Source organism: Manis javanica, chromosome X (assembly GCF_040802235.1).
Source record: "Manis javanica isolate MJ-LG chromosome X, MJ_LKY, whole genome shotgun sequence".
NCBI classification, from domain to species: Eukaryota; Metazoa; Chordata; class Mammalia; order Pholidota; family Manidae; genus Manis; species Manis javanica.
The window spans coordinates 136,743,558-136,758,743 of NC_133174.1; the positions used below are offsets into that span (position 1 = coordinate 136,743,558).

A 15,186-nucleotide genomic window follows, 5' to 3' on the forward strand; every position below is an offset into this window, starting at 1 on the left:
AAAATTTCCACACAGGCAAAGAAGAAGAAAAACATAACCCATAATGAGGAGAAAAAACTATTGAAATTGACAGAGAAATTAAATAGATGGTGAAATTAATAGCAAAAAACATTAGAATGGTTAGTATGACTATACTCCATGTGTCCAAGAAGCTAGAGGAAAGATTAAACATGTTAAGTAGAGAAACAGAACATATCAGATAATCCAAACCAACTTCTAGACGTGAAGACTAGAATGTGTAAATTGAAAAATATGCTGGATGGGATTAATGACATTACACATTGCAGATGAAAAGAGCATGAAGACATAGCAACATATAACATGTAAAATGAAACACAGAGTGAAACAAACTAAAAACCAAGAATAAATAGAATATCAGTGAAATGTGGCACAACTTAAAGCAACCAAGTATATATACAATTGAAGTCCCCAGAAGGCAGAGGGGAAATTCACTTTGAAGAAATAATGACCAAAATTTTTCAAAAGTTGATGGCAGCTATATACCAGCAGATCCATGAAGTTCAACAAACCCAAGCACAAGAAACATGAAGAAAACTACACTAAGATATAAAATAATTGAATTGCTTGAAATCAGTGATTAAAAAGGAAATCTTAAAGTACAGTCAGAGGAAAAAATGATACACTCTGTCAAGAGGAACAAAGATGAAGATAACAGGAGATTAGTCACTGGAAATCATACTATATGAATCCATTCATATGAAAATCCAGAATCAGGATCCAAAGAGACAGAAAGGATATTAGCGGTTGCTTAATGCAGGGGGAGGAGTGGGGTCGGGGCATGGGGGGAGGGGTAGCTAACAGATTCAGGGTTTTGTTTTCAGGTGATGAAAATAATCTTAAATTGACTGTTTTGATGGTTGCACCTATCTCAATATACTAAAAACCATTAAATAGTATACTTTAAATGGTGAATTGTATGGTATATGACTTATATTTCAGTAAGTAAATTTTTAAAAGATAATGGACTGTTTTAAAGAGAAAAAAACAATATACTGTGGGATTTATGATATATGCAGAAGTAAAATGTATTAAAATGATAGCACAAAAGTCAGAAAGGGAGAAATTGAAGTATACTGTTTGTATGGTTCTCATACTTTATGTGAAGCAGTATGTCAATTGAAGATACATTGTAACAAGTAAAAGATGTATATTATAAACCTTGCAGGAACCACTCAATAACAAAACTAAGAGTTATGGCTAATAAGCCAACAAAGGAGATAAAATGGAATCATAAAAAACACTCAGTTAATCTAAAAGAGACAGAAAAAGAGCAACAAAGAACAGGTCAGACAAGTAGAAAACAGTAAAATGATATAGACTTAAACCCAACCACATCAATAATCAGATTACATGTAAACAATCTAAACACCACCCAAAAGAAAGCGGAGATTATCAGATTGGATAAAAAAGCAAAACCTAACCATATATTGCCTCTAAGAAAGCCACTTTAAATAAAAAGACAGGCTAAAAAGGCTAGGCTGAAATAATCAAAGAATGGGAAATGATATTCCATGCTGACACTAGTCCAAAGAAAGCCAGAGTAGCTATTTTAATATCAAACAAAGTAGATTTCAGAGGAAAGACTGTTACTAGAGGTAAAGATCATTTTAAAGGTGTCAGTTTATCAATAGAGCATAACAATCTAAACATTTCTGAGCCTAAAAACTGATCTTTTAGGTATATGAAGCAAAAACTAAAAGAGCTTCAAAACTAACTAGAAAAATCCACCATTACAACTTCAGATTATAATACTCCTCTTTCAATAACTGATAGAAGGTATGTACATAAAATCAGCAATGCTATAGAAGACCTGATCAACAAAATCAATCCATTGGATCTAATTGACATATACAGAACACATTTGTTTTTCAAACATACATGGAGCATTTACCAAGATAGGACATATTATGGGCCTTAACACAAGTCAGTTTTTTAAATTTAAAAAGATTCAAGTTATCCAAAATATGTTCTCGGAACACTATGGAATCAAAATAGAAATCAATGTGAAAAAGATTCCAAAATGTCCCCAAATGTTTGTAAACTAAATAAAATACATCAAAATTATGAGACAAAGAAGAAATAAAAATGAAGATTTAAAAAATATGTTAAACTAAATGAAAATGAAAACACAACATAGCAAAATTTATAGGATGCAGGTAATGCAGCACTCAAAAGAAAATTTATAGCATTATACACCTCTACTAGAAAAGAAGAAAGGTCTCAGATCAATGACCTCAGCTTCTTCATTAAGGAACTAGAAAAGAAGTGCAAATGAAACCCAAACTAAGCATAAGAATGGAAATAATAAAGACCAGAGCAGAATGACTTAATCAGAAAACAAAAACATAGAGAACAATCAATGAAATAAAAATCTGATTCATTGACTCAACCAATAAAATTGGTAAATGTCTAGTCATGCTGATCAGAGAAAGAAGAGAAAAGACACCAATTACTAATCAGGAATGAAAGAGGTGACATCACTAAAGATTCTAAGATCTTGTAAGAACAATAAGAGGGTACTATGGTTGAATATATGAAAATTGAATATATGAAAATCAATATAATATACCACATTAGCAGAATAAAGGGAAAAAAACCATGATCATCTCAGTTGATACCAAAAATTATTTGACAATATTCATTACCTTTCATGATGAAAACACCCAAACTAGGAACTGAGGTAAACTACCTCAACATAATAAAGGCCATATATTTTTAATTTATGTAAGCTAATCTCAATAACATTTTTTTAAGTATATGTACTCAAATGGCCAAAGTCCACAAACTGACAATTACCGATTGTTGGTGAAGATGCAGAATAAGAAGAGCTCTCAGTCACTGGTGGTGGGAATGCAAATTTGACAGTTTCTTACAAAGCTGACCATAGTCTTACTTTACAATCCACCAATTGTGCTCCTAGGTATTTACTCAACTGATTTGAGAATTTATGTCCACAAAAATTCTGCATGTGAATATGTATAGCAGCTTTACTGATTATCAGCAAAAACTGGAAACAACCAAGATGTCTTTCCATGGGTAGGAGTAGATATATACTGTGATATATCCATTCAATGGAATATTATTCAGTAATAAAAATCAATGAGTTATCAAACCATGCAAAAACATGCATAAATATCAAATACATACTGCCAAGTGAAAGAACCTAGTCTGAAAAGGCTATGTACTATATGACTATAATGTGAGATTCTGGTTTGCAAAAATATAGAGATGTCAAACAAATCATGGTAGCTAGGGTTTGTGGGTGAGGGGCGGGGAGTTGAAGAAATGGGATTTTTTACTACAATGAAACAATTCTGCATGATATTGCAATAGTGCATATATTATGTTATTCATTTTCAAAACCCACAAAACTTTACAGTACAAAGAGTATAAGTTAATGTATGCAAATTAAAAAAATCACTCATGAGGTAAAGGTACCTCAGGATAAAATGCAGAATGTGAAAAAAATAACTATCACAAATGTATGAAATAACCTTACTGAAAGAGGTTAGGGTGGAAAGGTAGCAACCTTAGCAACTCTGGAAACAAATGGAGTTTGTAAGTCTAAAGACAGCAGGAACTGTGCAAAAACATTGTAATCTAGTTGACACATTTGTTTCCCACAGTGGTGTGGGTTAGCAATTCTGACACCACTATACATGTGTACTGGAATTCAACAATCAAGTAAGTGGGAGCCAGGTTTCCCACTGTTGAAGCAGGAAGTATAGATAAGCAGTAGGAGAAGGCTAGAATGATTCATGTGGTAATGGAGCATTGGATACATGAGTAAGAACCCATGTTTGGTCTAATATATATATATAGATGGTTACATATATACAGACATATATGTGTGTGTATATACTCAGGTTAGTGTATGCACATATATGTCTTTGTTCTGTCAGCTGAGGCCCTAGAAGCAAGGACACCACAATATCAATGAGCACACTTACTGCCCAGATCTTGGTCTCTAATACTATTCTCTAATAAAAGAAGTCAGGGTTCCTTAGAGAAATGGCTGATTCTGGAACGGGTTTGGATACATATAAGGTGCTCCAGGATTCCCCCTCAAGGAAGTGGAGTGTAACTCCCTCTCCTTAAATGTGGGCTGTCCATGGGAACTTCTCTCTGAAGAGAGTAATAGGGGAAAGGGAGAAACAGAGTAACTTTATGGTAAACAAAACTAGCAAACACTCTCTCAACCAAGTTAATGTCAACAGTGATGAGTCATATTGATAACATGTACCTAGCCTTGATAAGACAGGATGAGAAGGGCTCTTTATATCTGTAGTTTTCCTCCCAAAACACAAAGCCTCAGTCTAGTCATGAGAAAAACATCAAAAAAATCACAATTGAGGATCATTCCACAAAATACCAGATTAGATTCTTTAAACTGTCAAGGTCACCAACAATAAGGGAAGTCTGGGAAACTGTCGTTGCCCAGAGGAGCCTCAGGAGACATGACAACGAAATATAATGTGGTATCTGTCCTAGATGGGATCCTGCAATAGAAAAAGACATTAAGTAAAAACTCAGGAAATCTGAATGAAGTATAGACCTTAGTAATAATAATGTATCCATATTGGCTTATTAGTTGTGAGAAAAGTACCATACTAACAGAAGACATTCATAATGTGGGAAAATAGGTGTGAGATATACGGGAACTCTATAGTATCTTTACACTTTTTCTATAAAATTAAAATCATTCTAAAGTTTTTTTTTTTTCTAGAAACCTGGTGATCCCTAACCTAGAGATTCTGATTTAATTGGTCAACTTTGTGGCATGAGCACTGAGAGTTTTAAAATCTCTCCAGGTGATTCTAAGGTGCAGCCAGGTTTGAGAACTACTAGATGAAGGCTGAGGACCTGCTCTGGGCAAATGCCAGGAGCTGCATGTGAATCTACAATGCTTATTGGCCCAAACTTAATGTCATAAAATCATATTTCTTCAATAGATAATGAATTTTCCCTGCTTGTAGAATAAGCAGGTAGGACCAGACAAAGTATCTTTTCATATTATCCTAGATTAAACAGTGCTATTCAAAAGAGCTTTCTGTGATGATGAAAATGTTCTGTATCTACACTGTGCAGTATGGTAGCCACTAGCTACACATGGCTATTGAGCCCTTGAAATGTGGCTAGTATGACTGAAGAAGTAAAGTTCCAATTTGATTTAATCAATTCATATTTAAAAAATCACATGTAACTAGTGGCTACCATATTGGACAACACTGCTCTAGAAAAACACAATCCAGCTTCTATGGAGAGATTTCTTATTAGTGTTCTGTATGGGATTTGCACTAATTTTTTCTCTCCCCAACCTTTATCTTCCTACATGTTGGACCCTCCTATTTGCTAGCAGGTGTTTTTACTGTGAAACAGCAGTATAAGAGCTACTGCACTCCCCCCACAGTGTCAACAGAAGAGCTTGGCAGCCTCCCTGGTCCCCCCACCACGTAGAAGCAGCCACTGGGACTTGCCCACAGGAGGCCTTGCTCCTCCAGGTACTCCTATCCAACCCTCAAAACTGAAATGGGCAGCCAGGACAGCTTGTGCCACAAGGATAACCAAGTTAATCCATTTCCATCCAGACAAAGTAGAGAAGCAACCTAAGCTAGCAGGTACCGTCACCTTCCCATCTTCTCTTCCCCAATCAGATTCCAGCCTGCATTGCAACAAACTCATCCATAGACCTACGGTTTAGCAGGGTTGTCTATAGTCCTCCAAGGCCCTGTGCCTGGGGCACTGGGAAACAGGTTGCATCCGAAGGCAATACCCTTCTATTTTATAACCAAAAGTTTGTATCTGTTGACCCCCTGCACCCATTTGAAACGGTACAAACTCCCAGTTATAAAACAAGTAAGACATGGGAATATAATGTACAGCATGGTGACTATAGTTAATAATACTATATTGCATATTTGAAAGTGGCTAAAAAAGAATAAAATTTTGTAATGATGTATGATAGATGGTAACTAGACTTTTGTGGTCATCATTTTGCAGTGTGTACAAATATCAACTCATTCCGTTGTACAGCTGAAAGACATATGTTACATGTCTATTATAGCTCATTAAAAATGTCTCCAGGCATTGCCAGATGACCCCTATATTATACAGTCTCAACAGCGATAGGCTTACAAAGTATGTGTAGTAAAAAAATGCCTATGTAACAATTTTTTAAAAGGAGAATAAAAATATATATTCATATCAAGGCCATGGTCATGTAGTAAAACTGTGTGATTAAAGTTGCAAATGTAATAAAACAATGAATGAGAAAACACAGGCAATGCCTTTTTAAATGGTTGGTGAACACCAAGACCACTGCTTAGTAGTTGTTGCCCTGGTTATGTGGAGGGCCTGAAGTCCCTCCCAGAAGAGAGAGCACCCCCACAGTCCCACTTTCACAGTGAGCGGCCTGGTTTGAGTGGAGCCAGCAACTCTGTTTACTCATGCATGAGCCGGCTGCTGATGGGGAGGCAGTGCAATGCAGGGAGACAGCCACCTCAGGACTGCCCATGAATTCATGTGCTTATGTGTCACAATTCCTGTGGTGCAGGTGAGACATACGACACTCATTCACTCAGTACCAAGGGCTGGCCCAGGACTGAGGACCAACTCAGCAATAGCAATCTGTCATCTGTCACACACCTTCTTGTGTGGCCTCTCTCAGCTTGGCTGGAGCCTCTGATCTATGCCCATTTCAAAGACTGGCATAAACACTAGAACTCTGTTGTGGTAGAAGCTTACAGAAGACAGATGCTTCCAAGAGAGGGATGGCAACCAAGTTTGGGGGGCATGCTGACACCTGGCAGCACAGTATAGACTGGCACAAACTGGAAAGATTCTGGAGGGGAAGAGGAATTGGAGTTGACCCATGCACAGTGAGTGGACAGGTGCTTTCAAGAACAAAGACATACACTGCTCCCAGGGCCTCCATTAGTCCCCTATTAGATGCATCTATGTTACAGAGACAGAGAGAGAGAGGACTGAATCTGAGAGCGTGAAAATGAAGAGGGAAAGAATGTGTTGGGCCACAACATCCCAGAGAATGGTTGCCTAGGTCCCATTCACAGCACTGATTTCTATTCTTTATGAATTCCTGGAAGTTCTAGAATATCGCTCCATAGAACAATTATGATGCAGCTCTGAACTTCCTAGTTTTTTTCTCTCTTCAGGCTCCTATTCACCACCCATCTCCCTTTCCTTGCTCTATGTCAAAAAAAAGAAGGTGATAGAATGTGGTGTAGAAAGTTCATTACAGTAAATTTTGGGGTTGAAATTACTTACTCATTTAACAAACACTTCCTGAGCTTGTACTATGTGCTAAGCCCCATGCTGGATGGTAGGACTATCATGATGAATGGAACAAACATGGTCCCTGAGCTCACAGAATTTATGTCCTATCAGGGGAGAAGGGTAGACAGAAGTAATAAAAATATCATCAAACAATGACAATAGCTATGAAGACAATGTGGCAAACCGGCAAGCAACTGGAGTGAGGGTGGTCAAAGAAAGCATCTCTCAAGAGATAACCTTTGAGCTGAGAATTAATGATGTGGAGGAAGCTATGCAAAGACCTGGGAAAAAGCAAGCCAGGCAGAGGAAACAGCTGATAAGAATGCCCTGAGGCAGAAATGAGCTCAGGTTGTCTAAGGAGAGGCAAGGATGAGAAGGAAGAAAAGCAAGAGCAGTAGGAGAAGAAATTGGAGAGGCAGGTGGAAACAGGTCAGCTGGGGCCTGGTAGTTCACGGTAATATATTAGAATTCCACTGCAAGTAAAATGATAATTCACAGGAGGGGTTTAAGCATCCATCCTTCCATCTTTTGGTAACAGCACCACAATTTCCTTATTACAAATGTCTTCTTTCCCCTTTGGCAACAGTCCAGTGGGATGGTCAGTCTAGATGCACCAGACACTGGGCATAAGACTCAAGCTAAATCAATAGGGTGCACCCTCTCTGGAGATATTTCCTGTTGGCTTTATAACAGCGTTATTGAGATATAACTCACAGACCATACAAAGACACCCATTTAAAGTATAAAATTTAATGGTCTTTAGTATATCCATATCTGGGTCACCACCACTCCAGTTAATTTTAGAACATTTTCATCACCTCCGAAAGAAACCTTGTACCCTTCACTATCACCCTTCCACCCTGTTCTGTCCCTCCTCGGCTCCAGTTTTAAGAAACCACGAATCTCCTTTCTCCTCTGTAATTTTCCCTTTTCTGAACATTTAATATAAATGGAATCATATAAAATGTGGTCTTTTGTTCCCGACTTTTTTCACCTAGCATAATGTTCACGAGGGTTATCCATGTTGTAGCATATATGAGTACATCACTGCTTTTAAAGGCTGAAAAACATTCTATTTTATGCATGTACCACCTTTTGTCTGCTCTTCAATTGATGGACATTTGTGTTGCTTCCATTTTTTGACTATTACAGCTAATGCTGCTATGAAGACTTGTGTACAAGTCTTTGTGTGGCCAATTGTTTTCCATTCTCTTGGGTAGATATCTAGGACTGGATTTGCTGGGTCATATAGCCACTCTATGTGTAGCATTTTGAGGATCTGCCAAATTGGTTTTCACAGTGGCAGTACCAATTTACATGCCAAAGAGCAATGCAATGTGTGAGGGTTCCAACTTCTCTATATCTTCACCAACACTTGTTATTTTCCATTTTTTAAAAATACAGCCATCCCGGTGTCTAATTGTGTCTAGAAATGGTACCTAATTGTGGTTTTGATTTGCATTTCCCTGATGCCTAATGATATTGAGCATCTTTTCATGAGTTCACTGTCCTTTTTATATCATTTTGGAAAAATGTCTATTCAAATCCTTTGGCCATTTTTTAATTGACTTGTCTTTTTGTTGTTGCGTTGAAAGATTTCTTTATCTATTTTGGATACTAGATCTTTATCAGATATGTAATTTGTAAATATTTTCTCCAAAAATTTTTATTTTAATTATGATACACCAAAGGTTTTAATCATGATGAAGTCTAATTCATCTATTTTTCCTTTGGTTGCTTGTGCTTTTGGTGTTGAGTAAAAGAAACCATTGCCTAGTCCAGGATCATGAAGATTTACACCTGTTTTCTTTTAAGAGTTAAATGTTTTAGCTCTTATACTTAGGTCATTGATCTATTTTGAGTTATTTTTTTTTGTATATATATATATATATATATATATATATATATATATATATATATATATATATATATGTGTTGGGGAGGGGTCAAAACTCCTTCTTTCAATGTGGATATCCAGTTGTACCAGCACCATTCATTGAAACAACTAATTGAGCATAGATGTATGGCTTTATTTCTGGCCTCTCAATTATATTGCATTGACTCACATGTCTCTCTTTATGCAAGTGCCACACTGTCTTGATTACTACAGCTTTGTCTGAAAATCAGAAAGCATATGTCCTCCAACTTTGTTCTTCTCTTTCAAAATTGTTTGTATGTAATCTTGATTCCTTGCATTTCCATGTGAATTTTAGGATCAACTTATCCATTTCTGGACATATCATTTTCTATCCTTCTACTTTCAACTAATGAATGTCTTTCAATCTACAGTATGTATCTTGTAGACAGCTTATAGTTGGACAATGTTTTCTAAATCAATTTTGCCAATCTCTGCCTTTTAAAGCAGTAACCATTTACATGTAATATAATTACTGATAAGGTAGGATTTATGTCTTCCATTTTGTTATTTATTTTCTATGTCTTATGTACTTTGGTTCTTCAGTTCCTCCATTACTGTCTTGTTTTGTGTTAAATATACATTTTATAGTGTACAATTTGTATTGACTGTTGATTCTTTTATTCTATATTTTTTAGTTATTTTCTCAGTAGTTGCCCTGGAAATTAGTATTAAGCATCTTAATCTATGAATGTCTATTTCAAATTAATACCAAGTTAACCTCAATAGTGTGCAAAGACTTTGTTTCTTTATGGTTCCTTTACCCATATATTATTCTCATTACAAATTACATCTTTATATATTTTGTGCCTCTCAACGTGGATTTATAACAATCACACTATACAGTTGCATTTTAAATCATATTGAATATACAAAAGCAGTTACAAACAAAAATACACATACATTGTCTTTTATATTTACCTGTGTAGTTGCCTTTACCAGCATTCTTTATGTGGATCTAAGTTACAATGGAGTTTTCTTTCATTTCAGCCTGAAGGACTTCCTGTATTATTTCTTATAGGGAAGCTTTGCTTGTGATGAATTCCCTCAGTTTCTGTTTACCTGGGGATGTCTTAATTTCTACTTCATTTTGAATGGTTTATTTTTCTGTATACAGAATTCTTGGTTGACAGAAGCTTCCCCTGCTTCCTTTCAGTACTTTGAAAATGCCATCTGCTTTCTGGCCTTCATGGGTTCGGATGAGAAATCAGCTGATTCTTATTGAGGATTCCTTATAAGTTAAGAGCATTTTTCTCCCGCTCCTTTCAAGATTGTCTCTTTGTCTTTGTCTTGAGATGATTTTATTATGTTCTGTCTAGATTTCTTTGAGTTTATCACATGGGAAGTTCATTGAGCTTCTTGGATGTGTAGATTAATGGTTTTCATCAAGTTAGGGAACGTTCCAGCCATTATTTCTTCAAATATTTTATCTACCCCTTTTTTCCTCTCCTCTCCTTCTGGAACTCCCATTATGCAGATGTTGGCACAATTGGCACTGTCTCATAAGTTACTGAGGCACTGCTCACTTTTCTTTATTCTTTTTCTTTCTGTTCTTCAGACGAGATAATCTCAACTGAACTATCTTCAAGTTACCTGATTCTTTCTTCTACCTACTCATATCCATTGTTGAGACCCTCTTGTGTGAGTTTTTCATTTCATAATTAGACTTTTCAAATCCAGAATTTCTATTTGGATCCTTTGTATAATTTCTATATCTTTATTGATATTCTCTATTTGATGTGGTATTGTTCTCATACTTCCCTTTAGTGATTTAGATGATTTCCTTTAGCTCTCTGAACAAATTTAAAGTCTTTGTTCAGCAAGTCAAGTTTCTGGGCTTCCTCAGGAACTGTTTTTATTGGTTGCTGTTGTGCCGGTGTATGGGTGTATTTTCTTGTTTCTTTTATGCCACATAATTCTTTTGTTGAAAACTAGATAGTCCAATAATGTGGCAACTCTGGAAATCAGATTCCCCCTGCTCTGAGTTTTTGTTGTTGCTGCTGCTCATTGTAATTGTCATTGTTTTGTGGCTTAGCAACTTTTGTGAGCTAATTTTATAAAGCCTGTGTTCTTTGTTATGTGAACCCACTAAGCCTCTTCTTTTAGCTTACTGGTCAACTAATGACTGGACAGAGATTTCCTTCACCATGGTAGAACACTGTTCCATCCCCAATTTTCTAACTAAGGAAGTGTCCTAATTTTTACTGAGTCTGTGACATCCAAACATCATTATTTTAGTCCTTGGGAGTGATGTAAATAACTTCTATTAGGATGAATTTTGGGTTCTTTTGAGGGCATTTAGTTGTTTCCTGCATAGTGTGAGGGAAAGCAAACACTACTATAAAGTAGGTGTTCTTGAGGTGGTTTCTTTGTCCACTTTTAATTAGTGGGTGACCCTGTCACCCAACACACATCACACCTCTCCCCATACAGGTTCAGGCAATCTAAATGCTGATGTAATCACACACAGATAAACACATATAAAGAAACACCAAGTTCTTTTTCCTCCTTGACCATATGTTAAATTGTTAAGAATGGAAATTTGTCTTTAGTGCTTAGTCCTCACCCAGTCTTTATCCCCAGTGCTTGGCTAACTATGGACATGCCACCATGGCCCCCAACTCTGCGGAACCTCACCTTCTCCCTTCTCACACATCTTTTTCCTGCCTTCCCTTCTTCCTCATGATCAGAGAAGTTGCTCATGCACACATCTCCTGGAATAAGGGACTTTTCAAAATTTGTTGATTTTATTTTAATCACCACCATCTCTGCTCCATGACATTGTAATGTCTTATAAGAGTGTCATTTTGCAGTGTTTGTTGGGAACTGGACTTAGTGATTTGGGCTCAGGCTACTTTTCGGTCTTTGTTACGGGTCAAAACTTCTTGGCCCTTTCCACTCTCTTCGCCTTTCTTGGAATTGTTGCATGAATACAATAGAATTTTTTTCTTGCACTCCCATGAAGCAGTCTTTTTATTCCCTTCTGTATCTTCTTTACCTGGAAGGGCAACAGAGTGATCCCAGAAGGGCACCAGGTTGGAGGAAGAAGATGGCAACAGAATGAGAAGGAGGGCTTCAAAAGAAAGGCCTGGCTAATGAGGGGTTTTATGCCAAGCAAAGAAAGGGCAGGAGTCTTAGGGGAGGGAGAATCAATGGGAAAGAAGACGAGGAGCTTGGGTGAGGTGGTCTCACCTGGCCACCACATCTGGACCTGTGTTGACAAGGGTTCTTCCTCTTTGTCCTCCCTTTTGTACTGGAGGTTAATTGTTTTGTGCTTGGGGTTGATTGTTCCATAACTGTGCTATTAGCCATGTTAAAGCCTCCCAGTGGTCTCTAGAGGGGTCTCTAGAGCGGTCTATATAAAATGCCCCTTGCCAGGACAATGAGGAGCTACGCTGTTTAGCTTTGTTCAGCAAGGCACCTCCTCCAGGCAGCAGGGGAAAAGGGTAGGGAGCATAGACATTACAAAGCATCACTCCTGGCTCCTCCCAAGGGGTGGGGATGCTGGGAAAACCAAGATGCTCTGGTTAGAGGCAGTGGGCATTACCTCAACATTCCCCGGAGGAGCTTCCCCAAACTGACCTGCCAACCTTTCTCATCATCTGCATGCACGGAAGAGGGTGTTTCCGCCAAGCCCTACCACATAACCACTCTCATTCTTTGTCTCATTGTTTTCTCCCATCCTTCACCGTTACCTACTATTTTGGATGTCTTACCTAAAATCCACACCCAAGATAACGTGACTATATTTAAGTTTCTATGGAACTGTGAATCATCCCTCTTCCCTTCAACAGTTTTCTCTTATGCATCCTGAATACCATTCACTTCTTGGCTACTACAGGAAACTTCCCCATCCCATTCCTCTTCCCAGTGCCTGTTCAGATCTCCTCAGTTTTCTGTTCTTCAGTGAGAAATCACTGCTCTTATCAGTAATCAAAACAGTGTGGTACTGGCATAAGGACAGACATATAGACCAATGAAATAGAATTGGGAGTCCTGAAATAATCCCGTGTATCTATACACAATTGATTTTTGAGAAGAGTGCCAAAAACATTCAATGGGAAAGAATAGTTATTTCCACAAATGGTGTTGTGACAGCTGGATGTCCACATGCAAAAGAATGATTTTGGACCCCTAGTTCATGTTATGTACTCAAATTAACTCTAAGCAGATCACAGGCCAAAATATAAGAGCTGAAACTATAAAACTCTAAGAAGAAAGCATAGGCAAAAATCTCCATGACCCTGGATTAGGCAGTAGTTTCTTAGGTATGATACTAAAGGCACAAGCAACGGAAGAAAAAAATTGATAAATTGACATAAAAATTAAAACCCTGTGATTCAACAGATCTCATAGAGAAACTGAAGAGACAGAAGTGAATGCACAGAATGGGAGAATGATTTTGTATATCATATATCTGCAATATACATTTATCTAGACTATATAAAGAACTTTTTCAACTCAATAATAAAAAGACAACCCAATTTAAAAGTGGGCAAAAGACCTGACAGATACTTCTCCAAAGAAGATATACAAATGGTCAGTAAACACATAAAAAGATACTCAGCATCATTAGCCATCAGAGAAATGTAAATCAAAAACAAAATGAGATATCACTCCATACATACGAGAATAGTAATAACTAAAAAGTCAGATAATAACATGCATTGGTGAGGTTGTGAAAAAATTGTAACCCTCATACCCTGCTTGTAAAATGGTACAGCAGTTTGAAAAACAGTCTGGCAACTTCCCAAAAAGCTTAGCACATAATTACCATATGACCCTGGAATTCCACTCCTAGGTATATATCCATGGGAAATGAAAACTATGTCCAGGCAAAAGCTTGTGTGAATGTTCACAGCAGCATTATTCATAATAGCCAAAAGGTGGAAGCAACTCAAATGTCCATCAACTGATGAATGGATAAAAAATGTGGTACATCCACACAATGGAATATTATTTGGCCATACAATAAATGAAATTGTGACCCATGCTATAACACACATGAACCTTAGAAACATGATGCTAAGTGAAAGAAGCCAGTCACAAAAGACTACACATGATATGATCCCATTTGTATGAAATGTCTGCAAGAGGCAAATCTATAAACACAAAAATATTAGTGGTAGCTTAAGGCTAGGCAGGGAACAAGGAGATTGGAAGGTGATGACTTCAGGGTGTGTAGTTTCTGAAGCCTGAAACCTGTTTCACTTGTCTGAAATCAAGGTGTCAGCAGGGCCACGTTTCCTCAGGAAGCCCCAGGGGAGAATCCACTGTTAGCCTCTTTCAGCCTCTGGTGGCTGCTAGCATTCCTTGGCTTGTGGCTGCATCACTCCAATCCTCAAAACCAGCAGTTTCAAATCTCTGTGTGTGTATCATCTTTGTCTCCCTCTTACAAGGATATGTGGAACTGCATTTAGGGCTCACCCAGATAATCCAGGATAATATCATCTCAAGATCCTTAACTTTATCACATCTGCAAAGACCTTTTCTTCAGACAAGGTAACATAGGTTGCAGGGATTAGGGCCTGATGTCTGAAGGGGCCATTTTTTAACCTCTCACAACATGCACTGGTGTCTATGGGTAATTTGTCCCAACATCCAAAGACTCTTATGTCAGGGAGGGCTACCTAGTATCTAGTAGGGGATGGTAAAGCCCCAATGAAACAGTGATGTTATTCCCACGTCACAGATGATGGGACTGAGGGAACACTAGAGGTTGGCAAAGTGGGGAAAGATGCATTTGGTTATGTTTTCTTTCAATAGGACTAACTACCTCATTACCTGAAAAATCTCTTGGGTCCTTCACAGCAAACAGGCAAGATATGAAAAGGCCATCTGCAGTGCAATGAGCTAGCCTGGACGTGCTAGGGGAAAAGAAAGCAAGCATTGAGGCCCACAGGAACACATGAGCTCAACTGTACTGTTGAGCAGAGCACACACCCTCAGTGCCTGGA

General features: G+C 37.6%; 1 protein-coding gene across 1 annotated transcript; it reads right to left on the bottom strand.

Annotated features, from left to right (window-relative positions):
* Window positions 1-12,104: 12,104 nt before the first annotated feature.
* Window positions 12,105-12,541, bottom strand: LOC140847374 (spermatid nuclear transition protein 3). The gene is made up of 2 exons (XM_073227551.1): window positions 12,422-12,541; window positions 12,105-12,227 (listed from the first exon to the last, which is right to left on the bottom strand). Exons 1-2 carry the CDS (start codon window positions 12,539-12,541, stop codon window positions 12,105-12,107), a joined length of 243 nt encoding a protein of 80 aa, XP_073083652.1.
* Between the last annotated feature and the right edge of the window lie 2,645 nt (window positions 12,542-15,186).